Here is a 21,028-nt window from a genome sequence, read left to right as displayed (position 1 = left end):
AAAATAAATGACTATAAATAACTATCTCTTGCATTAGAATCAGGATGTCATAAAAACCTCACTAGGTAGACATATTTTAGTGTTAATACTGGTGTAAAACATGAAATAGAGACCAAATATTTTTAAATAGCACTATATATATTTTTATGTACTGTATACTCATATCAAAACTTGCCATTTCTATTAAGAAGCTGATAAGTTACTCTCTAATTTCACAAATTATACCATAACTGTGAAAATATGGACAACTATTTTATATCTGTGCTGCTATATAAGACACTTAATGTTTATACAGAGAGGAGGAAGGTTACAGAGGTGAAGTAATGGGAGTTGACGAACATTTCACCTGAATTTCCACCAGCCTTTTTCTTCAGCCAGAATCATCTTGATAGCCTTTGAATATTCTTTTAGAGATGAATGTGGTGTCTGTTCTTCAATAAATACACATACACACATTTTATGTATATGTGTGTATATACAGTTATACAAGTGTATATAAAGCTATATACACATATACACACACGTGTATATAGTCTACATATGTATATATATTTCTGTGTGCACTTATACACACATGCACACATAACGTCCTTTGGTTTATTTTCAGACTGTTAATGTGAAATGAAATTTTGATGATTTCCATTTATTTTTTCTTTAAGTCTAAACTGGTTTAAAAAGACCTTTGCAACATGTAATAAATTTCTTTTAAAAATCATAAATAGTATTACATTGTAAAGCATTCTATAGAGAAGGTCATATGGTGTTAGAGAAGACAGAAATTCATGCCAACATGGGGGGAAAAAGAAAGAAAATGGGTTTTCCAGACTTTTCCCTTCAAGTTGCCACCTTCAGGGGATGGAACCTCCTGCTCTTGTGTTGCTGGCTTTAAGGAAAGGAACTCCAGGCTGAGCTACCTGCTTCCATGGGAAGAGAGAAGTGTGAACAGAAGTGGTTGATCAGTTCTTTGGAATCAAATCAAACTAACACATCGTTTCTCGGGAGCGGGTGGGCATTGAGATGGGTGATGAGGAGCCAGTCCTCGAATAGGAAAACAAAGTGACAGCTGCTCAGAAAGCATTTCTATTTGCTGATGAGATGGAGTCTTTGGGGGTTGACTGGGGAAGAGGGTGTGTCACCTTTGGATTACATGTAAAAGCCCCTCCTGACAGCTTAGCTGCCGAGATGGTAACTGAGTGCTTCCGTACAGAGGTCTTCTCCTGCTTCCTTCCGGCCTCAGGTTACTGGGGGATGAGCTGGCTTTTCCCCTCTTCAGCAGAGGGGCTCCATACAAAGGGAGGGTCCATGTGAGACGGCTGCCCCCTCGCCCTTCACACACCTCTTCTGGAACAGAGGCCGTTTCCCCAACTCATCAGAGAAATCACAACCTGCGGAAGGTGTTTCCCTCTAGTCATGTGCTTTGGAAATCAAAGCCCAAGCAGAAAGCTCTCGAAAACACTCAGCTCACCTCTCACTTCCATCAGATTAGGAAGCCCCAGAGTGACTGCAGAAAAGGAACATTCCTGTGTTAAAAACCACTAAGCGACTCTTTCCCAGACGTGTTGCCATCCTGCCTTGCCTTTCTTCTTTTGGGTAACTATGGGGGGGAACCCCAGAAAATTGGGGCTGGGATGAAGGTTACACACACAGGGTAATTTGGGCATCTCTAGCAGAGTTTACCATCACTCAGAGCTGCAGCTGGTAAAGGGCAGCCAGGCTACTGAGATTTTACATGTATCACGCTGGCCGAGTGAGACTAGCTACGATGTGGGCGCTGGTGGCAGGATTTCCAGCCTTCATGCTTTCTGACTCTCTCTTCCCCATCTGGTAATTAGGGCACCTTTCAATTCACGCCACCTCCATTTACGTCCCTGAAAACTCTTGCTAAAAGTCAAAACAGCTTTCCCCAAAGGATTTACAGCATCTGTGCTTTAAGATACTCAGAGCTCACCTCTGTCATAATCTTGGATTCTCCCTTTAAGTAACAGGTCCTCAGCTGAGACCGTGAATCAACATCCTTGGAGTCACCGTGCCTGGCTTTTTAAATGCATTCACTTCTACGAAAGAAACTGAGGGGACAGCGGTCCCAGGTTTGTTGGCAAGATATCACCTATCTGAATGACAGAAATAAAGGACTTCGAGTCACAAAGAGGACAGAGGTGTTGGTGGGAACACTGTATTTGGGGCACAGAATAAAAAAGTTGCTTCCATGGTAATGAAAATAACCACTGACAGTGAGCGAAGCTTCGGAGCAAGAAGTTGGAATCGCTTGTGTGGGGGTAGGTTAACTGCTAGATGCCCGGCTGGGGCGGCGGGCCGGCGGTGGGGAGCGGGCGCCAAGGGGTTAGTTCTCACCCAGGATGCTCTTCAGGCTTCTCTCCACCGCTTCGTCCAGCTCTTCCTCCAGCTCCTCCTTCTTGGACATGGCCAGCTTGGACTGGTAATCCCTCACCACCTGGTCGATGTACGGGGCGCTCTGCGTGCCGTGGAGCATCAGTGTCCACTCCTTCAGCACCCCCTTCTGGGGCGCGCTCCCCACGAAGCCCAGCTCCAGGGTCCAGGTCCCCCGGGCGTCTTCCCCCCAGGTGTGGGTGGTCATGAAAGGCCACTTGTCGAAGCCCACCTTGGCGTCGTCGTCCCGTGGCCGCCGGCTCAGCAGGATGGACTTGGTGCCCATGGGGGACGTCATGTTGATGTTCAGGTCCCCTCGCCTGGTCGCGTTGACCGTGACGACAGCTTGCACGTGCTCCAGGTAGCGGACGAAGTTCTCCTTCCCCTCGCAGGCGGCGGTGGTGAGCGTCAGCACCAGCTTGCCGGTGGGCGGTATTTTCCTGAGGGCAGAGGGGAGGAGACCGTGAGGGCTGGGCACACTCTCCCAGGGGCTCTGGAGGCAGCTCCGGGGAGCGGGGAGAGCAGGGGCTCTGGGGTGAATTATTATTATTATTTTCTAGGTAGCTGAAAATTTTATTAGAAAATTCAAATGTAGAACTCTACAGTAGGGGCTTCCTTGGTGGTGCAGTGGTTAAGAATCCACCTGCCAATGCAGGGGACACGGGTTCGAGCCCTGGTCCGGGAAGATCCCACATGCCGCGGAGCAACTAAGCCAATGCGCCACAACTACTGAGCCTGTGCTCCAGAGCCCACGATCCACAACTACTGAGCCCATGTGCCACAACTATGGAAGCCCTCGTGCCTAGAGCCTGTGCTCCACAAGAGTAGCCACGACGATGAGAAGCTCACGCACTGCAAGGAAGAGCAGTCCCCGCTCGCTGCAAATAGAGAAAGCCTGCACGCAGCAACGAAGACCCAATGCAGCCAAAAATAAATGAATAAATAAATTTATATATATATAAAAAAGAACTATACAGTAGGTTCGCATTATTTACCTGTCTTATACATAGTATCAATAGTGTATATGTGTCAAACCCAATCTGCCAATTCCTCCCCTATTGGTGTCCATACATTTGTTCTCTCTGTCTCTGTATTTCTGCTTTGCAAATAAGATCATAGGAGGAATGGATAAAGATGTGGCACATATATACAATGGAATATTACTCAGCCATAAAAAGGAACGAAATCCAGGGTTAATTCTTACACTTGCTGTGTGAGCCTGAGCGCATCACCCACACTCTCGGAACCGACTGTGTGTGGACGGGGCAGGCAGCAGATGCTGTGGACACCGTTCCCGCTTCTCCTAAGTCACTGCTGGGTTTGCCTGCAGCTGAGGCTACTGTGGACCCTGACTGCATCCACCACGGGTATCAGCATCTCCCAGCTTCTCTCCTGGCGCCATTCCCTGCCTCCTGGGAGCGTCCTGGCCGGCCCTAAAGTGTCAGGGATTTAACCCCACAGGGAAAGCCCCCTACCAGCGATTGACAGAAGGTGGTGAGTACATACACCTGGCTTCCTCATTCACGGTGGGGACAACTCAGTGTTGCCCAGGGTGGCAAGGTGTCAGTCAATGGAGCATCAATGCATCTTTATTGGATTGCTTCCTCTTCCCTGCCCACAGCTGCACCTCCTCACTTGTTTCCTGAGACCATCTCTCAAAAAAATGTCAGTACCCAATTCCCATCAGGGTCTACTTTTGGGACAACCCAGACTGAGACAGGAGCTCATATACTTTCTTTTAAAGTACTCACTACCTTGATAAGGAGAAATTATTGCCAATGTGATTGTTATCACTATTATAAAAAAGCTGAAATTGGGTTAATTAATCCTAGTGAAGAACAGTCCTGCGACAGATCAGGGGAATTTGGGAGTCTCTTCGGCCATAGAGTTGGAGTCCCACGGACGGTCAGTCTAAGATTCCTCAGCTGTCTTTCCATATAACTGATCTGCTTTCTGGAAGTGGCCTCCTTTGGAGATGAGATGCTCAAAGGTTCTTGCACTAGAAACATAATACAGGAAACTACATTTGAGGAGTGCCTGGTATAATGGAAGGACTCCAGACTTCGGGAATAAACCTATTTGGGTTAGAATTCTGCCTCTATGCTTACTGGTCAGGAGAGCTTGGGGAAATTTTTCAAATACTTGAAGTCTCATTGTCGTTGTGGGTGGGTTTAAATAAGACCGTGTAGGAAAACACTGAGCACAGTGCCTGGACCACGATACTAGCTCCCTTTGTCTATGTTAATGTTCTCCCTGGACATGGCTTTTAGTTTGGAGCATAAAATGGTGTGTATTTTTTTAATTTTTATTTATTTTATTTATTTATTTTTGGCTGCGTTGGGTCTTCGTTGCTGCGTGTGGGCTTTTCTCTAGCTGTGGTGAGCAGGGGCTACTCTTCATTGAGGTGTGTGGGTTTCTCAATGTGGTGGCTTCTCTTGTTGCGGAGCACAGGCTCTAGGCACATGGGCTTTGGTAGTTGTGGCTCACAGGCTATAGACTGCAGGCTCAGTAGTTGTGGCGCACGGGCTTTTTTGCTCTGCGGCACGTGGGATCTTCCTGGGCCAGGGCTCGAACCCATGTCCCCTGCATTGGCAGCAGATTCTTAAACACTGCGCCACCAGGGAAGCCCATGGTGTGTATTTTTAAACACACATCTTGTAGAATACATCTACAAAAAAATGCTGGTCATACACCCAGCTCAGAGCCAAGTCTTGGTTCTATGTTGCCCTTGGAACCAAGGCAAAGAACCTGGGAGGGCTTGCTGGAGCTCCCCTGCAGCTCATTGATAAAGGCAATACTCTCCCAAGGAACTTTAAAATATACACATAAACAGTCTCCTGGACCGTGTGTGCTCTGCGTGGACTCTGATGCTGAATCATGCATCCACTGGCCATGGAGATCCAGTGATGGTGCGGGGGCGGAGGGTCCCCAGCAGCAGGCTCTGAGGAAATCACCCAGTTTGGTGGAAAGCAGGCATTAGGCCAGCTTTGGAGATGTGAGTATGGCAAGCCACTACCTGGACCTCCCAAAGAAGATGGTACTTACTCAGAACAGGGTCAGAAACGTAACAGGTGAGCTGATAAATGATTAATGATCACATGGGCTCCAGCCCCTGGGCAGAAAGCTACATGGGTAGACTAAAGGTCCAGTTGTGGGTAAGGAATTTGAACTTTCTGAGCTCATTTTCCTTACCTGTACAATGGGGATATGACTTCCTACCTTGAAGAGTTGCTGTGAAGATAAATATAGACACACACTCATATACGTTGTACATTTACAAATGTCTAGACCAGTGCTGGCCAACAGCACTACCAATTCCTGCAAGGATGGAAATGTTCTATATCTGTGCTAATACAGTGGCCACTGGCCACATGTGGCTTTTGGGCACTCGGAATGTGACAAGTATGAGTAAGGAACTGAATTTTTAATTAATTAAATTTAATTTTAGTGATCAACTTAAATTTATTTAATTTCACTAAATAGCCACATGTGGCTAGTTGCTTCTGTTTTGTATAGCACAGATCTAATTGTTGAGAAAGTAATTGGAATTTTGCCATCCACCTGGGCAGGTTGGCATGGGAACAAGCACACACACCTGTTAGGATTCACAAATTGTCCTAGAAGCCTTGGGGTTGGGGTGTGTGCCAGGGTCGGAGGCCCCTCCAGGGACCCCTCGGCCCCTGGGAGTCTGGCTTGTTTAGCGCCTGGGGGACTTGCCTGCTCCCCAAATCCCCATCCCCACCTGACCGCTGAGGGCCTGGGGGCCTGGGGAGAGGACATTTAACTGCACTCTTCTTGGAATGTTAAGTCACTTTGAAATTGACTTGAATTGTGAATTCTAGAGGCAGCAAGCTTGGTAGAGAAAAGAGAACACCACCCCATCTCACAAGCGACCAGGCGTTCATTGGTCGGGAGGTGGGGGCAGCTCTCGTGGATATTTCTTACCCTCTTCTTGCTACTTTGTATGTTCTGACTTTCCTCCAGTGCCATATATTGCTTTTAGAAGAAAAGGAATACAACTCATTCTTATTTTAAAAGAACAGGGACAGGTGCTCAGGAAAAGTCAGTTTATCAGAAGGTTGCAGTAGGAGATGGTTGTTTGTGGAACCAAAGAGGCTCTTCAGAGACCCTGATCTAGCCACACAGCCACGTTCGGGAACACACTCGCTGCGGAAAATGAGGCACCCATCAGAAGGTGTGAGCTACTCTCTGAACTTTCAGAAACAAGTACAGAAGCTTGGTGCTCAAGTCCTATAAAGACAAACATGGCTTATATCTTTGTCTTACTGCACGTTGGTGCAAAATGAGGGCTCAGTGACTTTGTGCCTAGAAATAGGCGTTGCTTCCCAGGGGGCCCTTGGAATGCTTTTTGGGTTCTCAATCCTCAGCTGTATGATAAAAACAGTTATGAAGCTGTAGTTGTTTTGCTAGAATAATAATAGTAACAATGGCAGCTGCCCTTTCCCGAGTATCTAAAACACCTGCCATGTGGTAGTCACTGAAGAACACTCAACAGGGGTCACTTGATGTTTGCTCTTCCCCATGTCACAGTGTCAGGTGGGCATTAACCCACACAGAAGACACTGCAGCTCAGAAGGGACCGGTCCACAGCCACCCGGCCAGCATGGTGTGGCCGAGCACACCCTCTGCTCTACTATGCTGCTTCAGGCATTCGGATCAGGTTTTAACGTTGATCTCCAAATTCATTTAAAATCCAGAGTTCGCCACAGTCTTCAAGGAGCTGAGTGAACAGGGGAGGGTGGAAGTGGCCTGTGCCTGACAGAGTGCTCTGGGGACGCTGGCCAATGGGGCGGCCTGGGCTTCCTCTGCTCACGGCCCTTGGCTGGTCCAGCACAGATGCTCACAGCTAGTTCTATTTTTCCCTTTTATTTTAGTCAAGCATCCTTTACAGACTCTCCTGATAAAGTCTCTTTGGAAAGTTGCTTTCGAATTGACTGCTTCTCTGGGAAGATGAGTGCTGAGGAAACTCATAACCCTGACGGTTGCCACTCACCTGCTCAGAGGCCGTTTCTGTGCGGCCCTGCATAGAAAGTGGCAGCTGTCAAGCCTGCGGATCCCTCCGTCCCAGCCCCTGAGAAGTTGGATTCCTGGTGATGGGGCTTCCTCTGCCAGAGGCACAAGCTGGCCTGGGCGTTGCCCTCAGGACCCCCCTGCCCAGCCTCTGAGTTCTTCCATGAGCACATCTGCCCCAGGCCTCACTCACCTGCATCTGAGAACAATTCAGGTGTGGGTGGACGAGGGGACACAGAGCCCTTCCAACAAAGTTGCCTGCCCCCTGCCCCTGAATCTGCCTGGCTGGTCTGGTGGTCCTATTGCCACCGTGTAGACATCTTCCTTGTGCCCAGGGGATGCTGGCTAAATGTTCATTCATTCATTTATTCCACAAATATTGATCCCATGACTACTAAGTTCCAGGCGCTGTTCTAGGCCCTGAGGACACACCAGCAAACGAGACAGACGAGGTCCGCATCCTCCTGGAGCCCAGCTGAGTTAGTGCTGAAATAGCTCTCGAGTTTCCTTTCATTAAAATAATGCTGCTGAGACCACCCACAAATCTCAGGCTTCTGGACCTTACCCCAAACCTTAGAAATAAGAACCTCTGTGGGGTGGGGCGTTGACATACGTATTTTCACACACCAACCAAGAAATTCCTCTATACTTTAAATTTAAAAATTGCTGTCACAGTATGTGTGTACATGTGTATTTTGTTTGGAATAAAATTGTCTCAACTAACAGAAGGTCATTTGTGGAAGGTAAATTCTCAATGGATTTGCATAAAAACCTGTAAGAAATATGTTTTCTATATAGACAAGAACATCTATAGATATTGTGAAATAAATTTAACCTAGTGAATCAACTGAAATATAATAAAAGACTTTTCCAGATTAAGAAAAAATAAGGCTGCTGATATTGGATAAGTTCCCAGTTAGTTGTGAGCCACTGGGACGGTCACATCTCAGGGCCTCAGATTCCTTAACTAAAATGAGGCGTCAGACAGCCTATTTCCAGTGTTGCCCCTGGCTCCAAATTCCAACCTGTACCTGGATTATGACAGAAAGTTCAGTGCACTTGGAATTGGGAGAGAAACGGTCATTCTTCTCGGCATACGTTCCACATCTCCCTCTCCCCTCCGCCCCCCAGAAGCACAGAGCGTGCGGATCAACAGAGACCCATCCTTCTTGTCCAGGGCAATTGCGGAGAACAAGGTCTGACATCAAGGTGAACCTTGACTAAGCAGGCCCCAATGCCCGTTCCCCTAAATACTGCAACCGTGCCACCTTTCTGTTAATCTCAAATGTAGCCAGGATGCAACTAACTGTACATCCTGCTCTGGTCACACTGCCCATGGTCCCTACCTGCTGTGGCCCAGCATCCGCAAAGGCACAGACGCTGTAAGTCTTCCCCTTGGCAATCCCTCTTTGTAAATCTCTCCCTTTTTGCAATAAGGGAAAGAAGTTCCAGGCCCCAGGGCTTTGTAGACTGGATACTTTGGAGTTGTGCAACACTGCAGCTCTGCCTGGAAGCTGGTTGTCCCTGAATCAAATCCAGTGCATCTCGGGATGACGCAGAGAGGGAATCTGTTATGGTCACCAGTGCAGTGACGCCATCTCTGGGTATTTTCCACAAACAGCAGTAGAACTGCTGCCCCCACTTACTCAGGGTCCTGCACGGAGCCTCCCACACAGTGGAACCTCTCAGGCACAGTTTTCCAGTCTTTGGCCATTTTCACCATGGCGCCTGCGTCAAGCACCCCGTAGCCAAAGAGGTGATTAAACTCCAAGCCGACCCCGTTCCTCCGCCACTGATGGACCTCGTCATGAAGCTGGTTCCGTTTGGAGGTGAGCACGGTCAGATGCTGCATGTCTCTCCAGGTCAGACCCAGGCTGGGTACCGGAGGCAGAGTGTTTGAGAGCAAGGGTGGGGGAAGAGGGGAGAGAGAGAGGGAGAGAGACACAATGACTAAGGTAGGACATAGACCCCTGGTAAGATGTTGAAACATGTATGAACCCACAAGTCAAGGGAGGATTTCCATGCACTACTGAGAATATAGGTATAGATATATATCAATTAAAAATACCTTGCCTTTCTTACTCAAATACATTTCAATTGCGATATCTAACACACACTGGAATGGCTAAAATGAAAAGACTGACAACACCAAGTGTTGACAAAGATGTGGAGCAACTGGGTATTTGGTGATGGAAGTGTAGGTTATTGCAAACACTTTGGAAAATGGTTTGGCTCTATCTTCAAATGTTGCCCATGTGCTTAAGCTATGGCCCAGAAGTTCCATTTTTAGGTATGTATCCAACAAAAATGTGTGTATATATTCACCAGACATATACGTATTGGAATGTTCATAGGCCTAAACTATGAAGTCCTCAAATGCCCATCCACAGTAAAGTGAATAAACCAATTGAGGTGTGTTTATAGGAGGTGGAACACTGCACTGCAATGAGAATGAACTACAGCTACTCAGAATAACAGGGATCTCACAACTGTGTGAATCTCACAATAAGAATTCTGACCCAAAGAAGCCAGACACAGAGGAGAACATACAGTACGGTTCCATTTGTTTAAAGTATAAAAACAGGCACAATGAATCTGTGCTGTCAGAAGCCAGGTTAGTGGTTGGTCTTGGGGTGGCAGTGCCTGTAAGGGACACAGGGGGCTGCTGGGTGCTGACAGAGTTCTGTTTCTTGATCTGGGTGTTGGCTACATGGGAGTGTTCCATCTGGGGACATGAAGCTGTCAGTTCTTCAAGGACAGAGACAACAGCTTCAGCATATTTGTCTCCCAGTGCCCAGGACAGCCCTCGGCACACTCTTCGTTCAGCAAATAGACAAGTTTGCTTGCAGACTTGTCTTTGGAAATTAATGTCTAATAGTCTGTGCTATTGGCATTAGTGTCAATGTCTGTGCTTTTCAAAGTGTAAGTCATGACCCGTTTGTGGGCAGATCAACTGATTGCACAGGCTATGTATCTGGGCTGCACAGTAAAACTGTCTGGTGGGGACATTTAAAACCCCACTGCTCAGGCCACATCTCGGACTATTTAAATCAGAATCTCTGGGAGGGGGACCCAGGCTTTGGAAATTGTTAACACTTCCCAGGTCATTCCAGTAGACAGCTGAGGTTGAGAACCAGAGATTTAATGGATGGGGCTATCACAAGTGCAATAGAACAGAAAAGAATAACAGTGTACATGTAATATGGGAAACTCTGTGTGTGTGTGTGTGTGTGTGTGTGTGTTTGCATGCACTCGTGTGTGGTATTGTGATATGTGTTTTGGTTGCAATGCAAAATTAATTTCTCACTGAGAGTCACGGTCACAAAAGTTGGAAAACCCTGCACTACAGTTCTCCTTAGAATCAAATGATTCAAAGAACACCATCACTCATTTGATAAAATCTCAACACAGGCAGAATTCACTGGTTCAAAGCTTCAAAACAGAGTCAAAAGATGATAGTGATTCATATGCTCTTGAAATGCAGACCTTCAAGTTCTTTTCCCATTTAGGTTTGTACATAATATTGAGCAGAGGGAAGTCCAGGAAGACCTTCAGCTTTTCAAGGAAAGTTTCAAGGAAGGTCAATGCTTATTTGAGAAATTTAAGAACATATCTTGGACATATGGTCCCCTGGACATATGGACTAGGTGAACAGTGTGAAATTTCCTGAAGTTGATTATGGCCGAAAGCTCAGTGTTTTCCTGGAATAGGATTCTGAATTCATTTAACTCAAAAGTGTTGATTAATGAGGATCTGGTGACCTCAAGGTGATCCAAGGGCTGGCTGACAGGTGGAGCATCTCTCATCTTTGCTAGGGGTTCTCCTGCAAAAATGAGCCATGCTTCTAAGCCCACTAGACGTTTCTCTGCAGATTTATTCTCATCGGGTCCATAAGAGAGAAAGAATGTGTTAGAACAAGGATGTTCTTCTTCTAAAATAAATCAGAGCGTGTTCCATACTCCAATGTCACTGAATTTGTGACACCATTTGAACAACCATTTGCTTATGTCTGAAAAGTAAAACAGAGTCCCTCTTATTTCCCCATTCTGAGCAACTTCTGAATTGACCGAAGATACTATTGTGTAAAGTAATTATTTCATCAACGTGCTTTAGGCTTTAATCCTACCATAGCAGCTCAAGGATTGTAGGTGATACCTATTAAATAATAAAAAACAAATTTACAGAATATCTACAATATAAAAGTCACTGTGTTCAGTGCTACAGGACAAGGAACATGACATTTTCTCAAATATTTTATATAATAGCTGGGAAAGTAAGACAGATATTTGGAAAGGTATCATGTCCAGGCTCCGCACTAGTTCCAGACAGGTTGTAGGAAGGTCCCTGCCCTCTCAGAGCCTACAGCCTGGGGGACAGACAGACAACTCAATATTTTAAAAGGTGGGGGGCTGTCATGCCAGTGGAGCCAACAGTGGAACCCTGAGTTATCCCAGCCAGAGAGTCTCACAGACTGTGGTCCTGCATCAGAACCGCATGGGGACTCGTGACAGATATGGATTCCTGGCCTCAACCTCAGGTCTCTGGAATCGGCCTCCTGGAGGCTGTGGGCTTGAGGATGTGCACTCAAGACAAAGCGCATGTGATGCTTCTGCACACGGGGTTTGAGAACACGGGTCTGAGATGGCAGTTCACAACCTTGTCTGCACATGTGAACCAACGTGAACACAATGACGAAGTCAGACAGGACCCAGAGATGCTGATCCCATGGGCCTGTCCAAGCATCTGCCAAAGGCTCCAGCAAACCTGCTCGGGGCAGGGGTCGGGGGTGGTTCCTAACTTCCTGGCGGCACTGGGGGTGCTTGTTAAAACTGCAGCTTCTGGAGATTCTGAGTCTGTGGACCTGGCGTGGGCTTGGGTATCTGTTCTTAGCAAGCACTCCAGGGATTCTGATCAGCAACAGCAAATTTGAGAAACTCTGGTCCAGGGGGTCAGCAAGGGTCTCTCAGGAAATGGTATTTTTAGCTAAGGTCAAAGGGACGAGTGGGAGTGACTGAGTAAACACAAGGAAGGGGAGTTCCTAGAGAGAGAAGGTTCTGGAAGGAAGGGTCTAGAGGCGGGAGAAGGCACGTATCAGCACAGGAGGTTGGGAGCCCTGCATGAGTCAGGGAGGTAGAGCCAGGAACAGAGGTGGAGAGGATGACACCGTAGAACGTAGGGACTTTATCTTAGACAGACAGGAAGGGCAGAAAGACCCGTGATCCGATCTCCAGAAACATCACCAGGGAGAAGGGATCAAGACGTGGGACTGGAAAGCGGATGCTGCAGGAACCTGGCCCACGAACAAGTGACCACGAGGAATGAGCCGCGAGTTGTAACAAGGCCATGTGTGAGGAACCCCCGGTGAACTATCAGTGAAAATGGTGACATCTGTGCAGCTGGCAGGGCACCTATTGGCTGGGTCCAATCGCTCATAGGACCCTGTGCTGTTCCGGGGTAAACGTTCAGCTGTCAGCAGACTGGTCCTAGGCCACTTGGGATGGGCCATCTGCCTCTCGGTTCAGAGAGAACATCTCCAGAGGTCAAAGCCAAACCCAGGGCTTCTAGATAAGATGTGAGGACAGGCCAGGGCTCCAAGGAGAGAGGTCACTCAGGGCCTGGCCAAGGTGGCAGCCGTCTTGAGCAAGAGAATGTGGGATCTTGGAAAAACCAGTGTGAAGCCCAGGGAGAGACTGGCCCCGCGTGGCTGGAAGAGGAATCTTGCACCAGGGAGACCTCGGGATGGGATGTTTCCTAAGCCTCTAAAGCTGGTCCTGGCAAGTGAGTTTTTGCCTGTGAATGATCCATAGAACTATATCTCCTACAGAGCCCTGCACTTAACGGTTGGTGTACTAACTTCCCACTGGTGCAAAATAGTGACCTTTTTTTTTTTTTTTTGAGTTCCCTATTTGTGAGGATTACCCCTGAAAGACCATTGTTTTTCAGAGTTCTTCTATTTATGGTATCAAATTCTCTGGAACCCAATTCACATTTTCCTCCTGATAATCAAGACAGCAAAGGGAATTTAAGGAGAGAAACAGATACAAAACTACATTTCCCATCCTCCCTTGCAGTCTGGGGTGGCCATGTGACAGTTCTGGCCAATAAGAAATAAGTCCCTGAGTGATTTTTCAAAAAACTTTTAAACAGGGATCACTCAGCTGGTGGATTTCTTTTTTCCCTTTGCTTTTCCCCTCTTCCTGCCTGACATGTAAACATGATGGCTGGAGATCCCATGGCATCTAGATAACACAAAGGTGTAGAAGAACAGAAATCTAGAGACAGAGTCCCTGATTCTCGGTGGCCACCCTGCACTTGCCCGGGCTCTTCACCTCTGTATTATCTTCTGCATGACAGAAAAATAGACTCCTTCATAAGAAACTTATTAAATAAAATTAATATTCTATTTTAAATATATTGTTATTATGCTATTAAAAAAAAAGAAAAGAAAAGAAAAGAAAAATAAATTCCTGTCTCAGTTTAGCTGTTGTTTTTGGATTCCCTGTTTTCAGTCTAATACGGGCACCTAGTCAGAGGCAGAGTGCGATGTTCGTATTCCGCAAACGGCACCTGAGTGCTAAGTTCATAGAGCCCTTGCCGTACTCCTAGATGCCACACACTCCAGGCCACAGACCAGCATGGGGCTGGCTGCTCTTGCAGTCCCTGAAAGAGGCGTTGAAAAGACAGATTCCTGGGCCATTCATCCCTAAGGATGTGATTCAGTGACTTTCGGCTGAGTCTTGGGAATCTATCATTTTCAAAACTCCCCAGTGCTCAACTTCACTAGTTATCAGGGAAATAAAAATTAAAACTACAGTGCAATTCCACAGAATGCCCACAAGAATGGCTAAAGTGTAGAAGACAGATAATAGCAAATGTTGGCAAGGATGTGGAATAGCTGTAACTCTCATACACTGCTGGAGGGAGTGTCAGCAAGTGCACCAACTCTGGAAAACTGCTAGACCTGCACCTATGTATACCCCACGACCCAGCTTTTTGACTCCCTAATATACATCAAACAGAAATGCGTCCACATCTTCACCAAAAGACATGTACAAGAATGCTCATAGCAATGCTACTCACAATAGCCCCAGTGTGGAAACAACCCAAATATCCACTTAGACAATGGAGTAATATTCAACAACAAGTATGAACAACCTATAAGCACACACAGCAGCATGGAGGAATCTCTCAGACATAATCTTGAACCAAAGAGCACATACTGAGACTTAGGTAATGGTCTGTTTCCTGATTTGGGTGCTGGTTACATGGATCTGTTAACTTTACAAGAAGTCTTTGAGCTGTACCTAATATTTGTGCACTTTTCTCTGCATCTAGGAGACTTAGATAGAGCTCACATGAAAAAATCCATCCCTTGGAAGGTCAGTTTTGGAAACACTGTTCTAGTCCAGTATATGGGCCGCTTTACTATGGATGGTTCTCCTGGGTCACAAGTTTGCCTCTTTTGACATCTACCCCTCAAACCCAGCTCAGCCCTCTTGAACCACCCAGAAAGCCTGGGGTCATGGAGAGAACCCCAAATATTTGAAGGCAGCAGTAACTCCCCACTAAAGAAATTCTCCGGAATTTCTCTCATATTGGTCTCACTGGGAAATGTGAGCAATGTTCCCAACAACTCAGAAAGGCATTTTCAAGCATTTGGCAGAAAAGCGTTTTATGAGATTAAACAACAAGGTGATGACTGGTCAGAACAGAGGCGTGGTTCCCCTTTATTCCCTGGAGCCATGGGGGTGGTCATTCTCCCTCTTCCATGGTCCGGATGGGAATGCATTTAGACAGGATAATTTGTTTACTGTATTCAAGATGCTTTGGAAAAGCTTTCTTACTGGACCTCTGGGTGGGAAACAGCCCTCGGCTGCTGCCACATATGTCACCAAGGACTCCCAGCTGCCTCGTCTGAAGATAAAGAGAGATGAGCTGTAGAAGGTGAGCTGTAGGAAGTGTTTGTGGAAAGTCTTTCCCTCCTCCGCCCTCTGGGCTCTCTCCTGGGGCTATTTCATGCTGAGCAGTGGTTTCAGCTCCTGGCTGTTGGAGCCTTTTGGCCCACAGAGAATCTTTGGAGTTTACATTCCCAGGTGGGGCTCTTAGCCAACAGCCAAACAGCACAAGAATATGGCAGCCCAGCTCCCTTGCCTTGATGTGGAGCAAACTCTGAGGCATAATTTACCCTCCAGAGCTCTCCCTGGGATCAGGCTGAGGCCAGAACTTCTGAAATCGCATCCTTGCTCAGCTTCTTCCCCAGCCCGAACCTGCTTCCTCTCCTCCCCAGTGGTCTCTGCTGGGATCCCTCTCTTAATAAATCACTTGCATCAAACTCTAATCTCAGGGTGTGTTTCCAACTCAGGTGATTGGTGTTCTGAGGAATTTTTGAGCACTGACTCCCAAGATGGGCTTGAACCACCTACTGCCAGGTATCGTTTTTTCCCTCTTTATGGCAACAGAGAGCACTCGATTCATGACCATTGCTCCAAAACAAAGTGTGCCTAAGTGGTGATTGCATTCTTTTCTGTAAGGAAATCTGCAAGTGCGCTAAAGAACGGAGAATAATTGGTGCAGAGCCCATGAACCTGTTTAAAGTTCCAGCAGCCTGCTCCATTACCTTGATGTATGTAAGGGGTCACTTTGTAGGCATATAGGCCTGGGAAAGTGACTTTTTGCTTGCCAGAATCTAAGGAGACTTTGAGTCAAGTTCTGCCCTCTTAGCTTTAAGAGGAGACCAGGAAGCCCTTCTTGTTCCCTGTCCTCTGCGAGGCTCTGTGGCAGGCAGCAGCCTCCCTCTGCTTGTCTGCTCCCAGCTGGAGTGAGCGAGGCCGGCTCAGACTCCAGGACCCAACAGGCCCTGCGAGGAACAGCTTCATCTTCAGGAAATGCACATAATATGTGAGTACGTTTTGGTCTCTGTGCTTAATAGGAGGGCTTTGACCAGTGTCCATCTCTTCTTTCCGAAAATTTCCAACTGACTTTTGTTAAAAGAATCAAAGCTTGGCCTGGTCCAAAAGAGAAGTCACTCCCAATTTGGGGCCTTATCTGTAAAAGGAGGATAATGATGTCTTTTCTGCTTAAAGGCAGAGGGGTTGGACTAGATAATCTTTTGAAGTCCTTTCCTATTCTAGGAATCAGCTCTTACCTCCTTTGCAAGTCAAAAAATGCACTGCATATGTGGAGAGTCGAGCAGGGCTGCCTGAAGGTTGATGCTAGAAGCTCCAGTTGCCTAGCAATGGCTGACAGGGACGGGAACTCAACTTCCCTTCCCCAGGAGCCTGAATTCAACTTCTTATAAGTTGCTGGTCCTGTATTCTTGGATAATTCCCTGCCTAGCGGGCATTTGCACTTACACCACATGGGTTGTGCCTGAAGCCACAAGTTCATTGTTCAAACCCAAGGCCAGCCTCTGGTTTGCACTAAGAGAAGACAGGGGAGTGGGTGGGCAGGGACCTCAGCTGATGCTCAAATCCAAGGTGGGTCCAGCTGTACTGACCTGTGGCCTCTGCGAAGGTGGTGAGAGCAGAGGGGAGGGTCTCCCCTCTCTGGTAGCTGGATGGTTTCCCAGCAAAGCCCATTTCTTGGTCTACGTTGTGTGACTTCGCCCACCTTGTCTCAGTGTTAAAATGAGTTCAGCCTTATAAATTAACAGATCTGGAGCAAGAGATTTCTGTTTAACACATGTTCTAAAAACCTTGCTGGATACCCAGCTTGGCAATGGTTTTCCTTCATTTAGCTGTTTGGGAGTATTATTAGAGTAAAACAGCCACGGGATCCATAGAAGATAAAAGGGTGTTTTCACCAAGAAAACATCTATGTGCCCCTATGTGTGGTTGGATGTTGGGCTCTTGTGCTCTCTCAGGGATGTAGTTTTGTGGTGTGTGTGTGTGTGTGTGTGTGTATCATTTAGCAATGCCCACCAGAGTTCATTGGCCCTGACTATTTACTGACTCTTACACCCACTTTTGCCTCTGTGGACACCTGGTATTGGGTGGGGAGACATGTCTCAGTCCACCCTGCAGAACCGGCCCTTGGTCCCAAGCTGGAAACATACTTAGCCTCTAAAGCCAGTGCAAACACTCCAGCTGCCTCGGGAGCAGCCGCGGATGTCCCAGAATGCCTCAGGGTGCAGTTGCCGTACAAATCTGTGGTTGCCTGGAGGGGAAGATAGTGAGTAATGAGTGAGTCACACTGCTTTAAACCCAAAACGATGTGGAACAGAGGATTTTCTGTTCTTTTACTTAAACTCTGCCTTGTTCTGAAGAAGATTAAGATGAAGGTAAGGATAAGCTTAGCACCCATGTATCTATTTTGCCTTGCATTTTATCTGAGTTTCCTAGTAGCCCGTGCAAAAAGGGAAACACAATCAGTTATAGTTACAGTGTCCACAAGATAAAAGCAAGTCAATTGTTCAGAGAAGCGTATCTGCAGCTATTCTAGAGACCAGAGAGACATTTATCTTCTGGATCCTAAAAGGAAACATCATAGGTGGAAAGTGACAAGCCAATATCACCACCATAGTCAAAGCAATGGTGAGTTTTGTTGCATTGGGATTGGCTCGGAAAGCTCAGGGCCAGTCCATCAGCAATTTCTTTTCCCTTCAGGAAAAAGGGTGGCATTCCCAAAGAGGAAAGACAAAACAGGCTCAGCCACAGTTTGCCTAGAGAGACAGGCCATTAAAGAGAAGTGTTACAGTCTCTACATCTAAAATCCACGGAGAGAGTCTGGAACACACTGAGCAACACATCTGATACATGAGTGATCACCCCACGGGAGGCTGATCAACTGAGTTTTAAAGGATTTTACAAAGAGAAAGTCCCCGTTTGCATTGTTTGCGAGAGCCAGGGTTTTCATTAAGATCATTTATAAACCACGAGAATACTCCTTCCTCCTGTTTGTCTGTAGGTTCCTCAAGTGGGCCTATTATTTTGGGGGACAAAGTACCAGGGAGGTTTAAAAGCATCTACTTGTGGAAAATGACAATATTCAAAGACAACTCAAGGCCCCTCCCCAGCCGTAGTAGAAAGAGAGTCATAGACAGGCGTTGAGGACAAAGTGACACCATTGGGAGGCTCTTGGGGCAGCGAGGGGGAGCTTCTTCACTTCTCCCTTTCTGCCCATGTAGCTTGTAGGATGAGAGAGGCAAAATCTCCTTCTGCTTGGGAGGAGCTGACACGATCTCCATCCTCCCCAAGACCGGGGGGACCCCCAGGCTCATGGAGGGGAGTCAGGCTAAGGTCTGTGTCTCCTGTAGGTAAAGGGCTTCTCCTGGGTCACGTGAGAGCCTGGCCAGCTGGTCAGGTGGAGCCCAGGCAGGCACTTGGGACTGCAGGACTAGCTGGTATTGGTGACTGTGTTTCTCCCAACCCCAGAGGAAGCAGTGGCCAGGCAGGATGTATCTCAGCAGGACTCCTGAACCAACCACTAAATTCCAGGCTTGGAAGACTGAGGAAAGGCCCCTATGTGAGTGAAATACCCAGAGAGAGGAAGAGATCCAAAAATGCTCATTATGCTCTACCGACATATATTTCTAGGGGCCTTGGAAAATTCACTATTAAACCTCGGTGCCCAGGAAGGAAGAGTTGCTCAAAGTGCAATAAATAAGTTTGTGATTCTTAACCTTTTTGTTTTCTCAATCATGGACCCATTTTAAAATACGATGGAACACACTACTCTTCCTTTGAGGAAACACACATGTGTCCAGTTTGGGGGGTTTTATGGACCCAGAAAAGTCCGTCCATGGATGCTATTTTTAAATTACTGTAATAAATGGATGAGTTCTTGGCTCAGATGGGTGCAGGTGTGATGCCCTAGTTCTTAATATTAGTTATCCTTATAAGTGACGTGCTGGGGGCAAACCAGGGTTCATCATTATTTGTAAGCCAAAACAATGAACAAGAAAATCGATGGAACATGAGCGGGAAGGAGGTCATCACGTTCTTGTTTATCGTAGGTCTCTACCTTGATAACAAGGCATCATCAGCCTGGAAGAGGGTGGATCTCCCGCGGGCATAGGCCCTGACTCTTTGAGGGAAGGGGGGTGGGGAGCTCCTCCTCCCATGACGTCACTGTGTCTGCGCATGACATCAGGAGTGCGCACCCACCCGGCCTTGCACTCACCACTCCGGCTTCGGGGTTTCGCTTGCGCCCGTTGCTGAAGGTGGAGGCCAAGGTGGAGGAGCAGCTCTCATCGTACAGGGCGGTCCTGCCGTCGTTGATGGCCGAGTTGATAGAGATGGTCCACATGCTCGAGGCGTAGCCGTCGCAGTTGCAGTCGTCGTAGCTGCCGCCGTCCCCTGAGGCCCACACGTAGATGCTGCCTTTGCCCCCTCGGCCCTGGGGTGGGGGGGCGACAGGGAGAGATGCGCGGGCTGCAGGGGGTCCCGCCGGGGCTGGGGTCGGGGTCCGGGTGGGGACCTGGGCTTCTTCAGCAGCTGAGCGCAAGGACTGGCTTCCTTTCTATCTGCCCTTGAAAACCACTATCCTTCTGGCCGGGCACCGTGAGAATTTTTCTTTTCAGGAAGGAATCAATAGAAAAGTCATCCGAATTTACAATTTAAGCTGGGGATAACAAAGTGAAAAAAACTGGAAGAATCTCCTTAAAACTGACAAATGAACTGCTTTTAAACATAGTACATTCTCATGGTAAAAAGTCAAAGTATATGGAAAGGAAAATGAAAAGAAACATCCCCCTGCATGTAATTCTTATATATTCTTTCAGGCATTTTTCAGCAAAAATGCAAATATACTTGTATATTTATATCAATACTTAGCTAAATAAGATATAAAAGATATTTATAGCTTCTATTTTATATATTATATATATTTTATATAAGTTTACATATATATGTAGATATTGTTAGTATAAAATACACATTTTACTTACAGATTATATATATGTTGGGGTGTGTGTGTGTATATATATATAAAATACACTTTTTTTTTACTCAGTTGGATTGTACTAGAATTCTTTTAAGCAAAATATTATATATTGTACCTGTGTAAGGGAACACCAAATATATAAATATAAGAAGAAAGTCTAATATGATCAAGTAAAACATACAGCAATAATAATTTTAAACATAATGATGTGCACAGTGATTACCACCATATGCTAATTAGTTATAACCAGCAAGCTTAGTTGTAGGTACCTACAGTTTGCATTGCTTTTCTGTTTAAACCACTTTCTTAGTGCTTCTGTTTTTCTTTTCCTGTTCTCTGTCTTCTAGGAGAATTCTCTCTGCCTCCACAACCTGGAGTGGCCATTCCTTCTGGCTTCCTACCTTCTCACCCCAGGGGCAGGAGGGCCGGGCCACCCTGCTTTGCCTCGCAGGCTGGGTGGGCGGTGAGGAGGGCAGGGATGTCGTGTGGCAGGTGAGCAGTAGGTGTCCAGCCTGGCCAGGACTCTGGGTAACCCTCTAGGGCTAGGACAAAAGTAGAAATCATGGCAGAGAAAGTCTGTCCCTGCGTGGCCACCAGCGGTCCCCGGTCCTAACTCAGTGGTTTAAGGGCGGCGATGCCAGAGGAGAGAGGATAATTGGGTCACCGCCAAAGTCTCTCTGCCTCCTGACAATGAGAAGTGACATTCTGATTGCTTCTAACAGGACTT

At 46.9% G+C, this 21,028-nt stretch overlaps 1 protein-coding gene across 2 annotated transcripts in view; it reads right to left on the bottom strand.

Annotated features, from left to right (window-relative positions):
* Window positions 1–2,341: 2,341 nt before the first annotated feature.
* Window positions 2,342–21,028, bottom strand: part of PCSK2 (proprotein convertase subtilisin/kexin type 2) — a gene marked incomplete at both ends in the record, with an annotated part of 217,343 nt that continues 198,656 nt past the window's right edge. For both annotated transcript variants that reach the window (XM_081256725.1, XM_081256726.1), the window contains 4 exons: window positions 2,342–2,828; window positions 9,066–9,293; window positions 17,474–17,574; window positions 19,540–19,755. In XM_081256725.1, the coding sequence (XP_081112851.1) occupies window positions 2,342–2,828; window positions 9,066–9,293; window positions 17,474–17,574; window positions 19,540–19,755 (1,032 nt within the window). The remainder of the gene's footprint in view (window positions 2,829–9,065; window positions 9,294–17,473; window positions 17,575–19,539; window positions 19,756–21,028) is intronic.

Source organism: Mesoplodon bidens (assembly GCF_964165515.1).
Source record: "Mesoplodon bidens genome assembly, chromosome: 15".
Lineage (NCBI taxonomy): Eukaryota > Metazoa > Chordata > Mammalia > Artiodactyla > Ziphiidae > Mesoplodon > Mesoplodon bidens.
The sequence above is the reverse complement of the archived record's forward strand: the minus strand, read 5'-3'. Positions and strand labels throughout refer to the sequence as shown.